Genomic DNA, 783 nt, shown 5'->3' with positions numbered 1-783 from the left:
GTTGTTGTTGCTGTTGCTGTTGCTACTGCTGCTGCTGCTTGTGCTGCTGCTGCTTGTACTGCTGCTGCGCCTTCAGGCGTNTGAAGCGCAGAGTGCGTGCAGCAGAGCAGCAGCAGCAGCAGCAGCAGCGACGGGTGCCCTTACATCCCGCATCCGTTCTTTTTAAAGGGACAGGCCTCATTCCCATACAAAATTGAGGCCCCTGCGCCCCCGGCACTTGCTGCAGAGGCCCTCTCAGCTGGCTTGGCGCAGCAGCAGCAGCAGCTGCAGCAGCAGGACAAGCGCCAGCGCGTACAGCAGCAAATATATATCAGCAGCAAATAGCAGCAAAAGCAGCAAGAGCAACAGCAGCAGGAAGACCAACAGCACCACGACCGCGCGCTCATGGGGAAGCAACAGGAGCAGCAGCAGCAGGAGGAGAAGCAGCAGAAACAACTACAGCAGCACCACGTCGCCCAGTTGGCTGGAGGTCTGAGGCACGGCGGCAGCAGCACAGACAAAGCGCCGTACGTCAAGGCGAAGTATCACCTACTGTACGGCTCTTGCATTTATTACTGATTTACGGCTGGAGGAAGTGCCCAAATCTTGTTCAGAGCTCAGTATGCGTGTGACTTTAGATATGCTGCGGTTTTCGCTGGAATCCTCTACTGTAGTTTTGGTGCAGTTCTTTCCTAAATTTTAAAGCGTCGCGACAATATGGGCGTGGTTCCTGCTGATTGTATTAATTTCGTATGCAAACCTGTTTATTTCATTTATTTTATATTCACGTCTCTTTTCGTTGCT

General features: G+C 52.9%; 1 protein-coding gene across 1 annotated transcript in view; it reads left to right on the top strand.

Moving 5' to 3' along the window:
- Positions 1 to 384: 384 nt before the first annotated feature.
- Positions 385 to 783, top strand: part of EMH_0031500 (uncharacterized protein) — a gene marked incomplete at both ends in the record, with an annotated part of 1,600 nt that continues 1,201 nt past the window's right edge. The window contains one exon of the mRNA XM_013494524.1: positions 385 to 533. Coding sequence (XP_013349978.1) covers positions 385 to 533 — 149 coding nt within the window. The remainder of the gene's footprint in view (positions 534 to 783) is intronic.

This window comes from Eimeria mitis, genomic scaffold, assembly GCF_000499745.2.
Source record: "Eimeria mitis Houghton genomic scaffold, Emh_scaff1188, whole genome shotgun sequence".
Classification (NCBI taxonomy): Eukaryota; Apicomplexa; class Conoidasida; order Eucoccidiorida; family Eimeriidae; genus Eimeria; species Eimeria mitis.
Note: the sequence above shows the minus strand (reverse complement) of the source record. Positions and strands in the feature narration are given on the sequence as shown.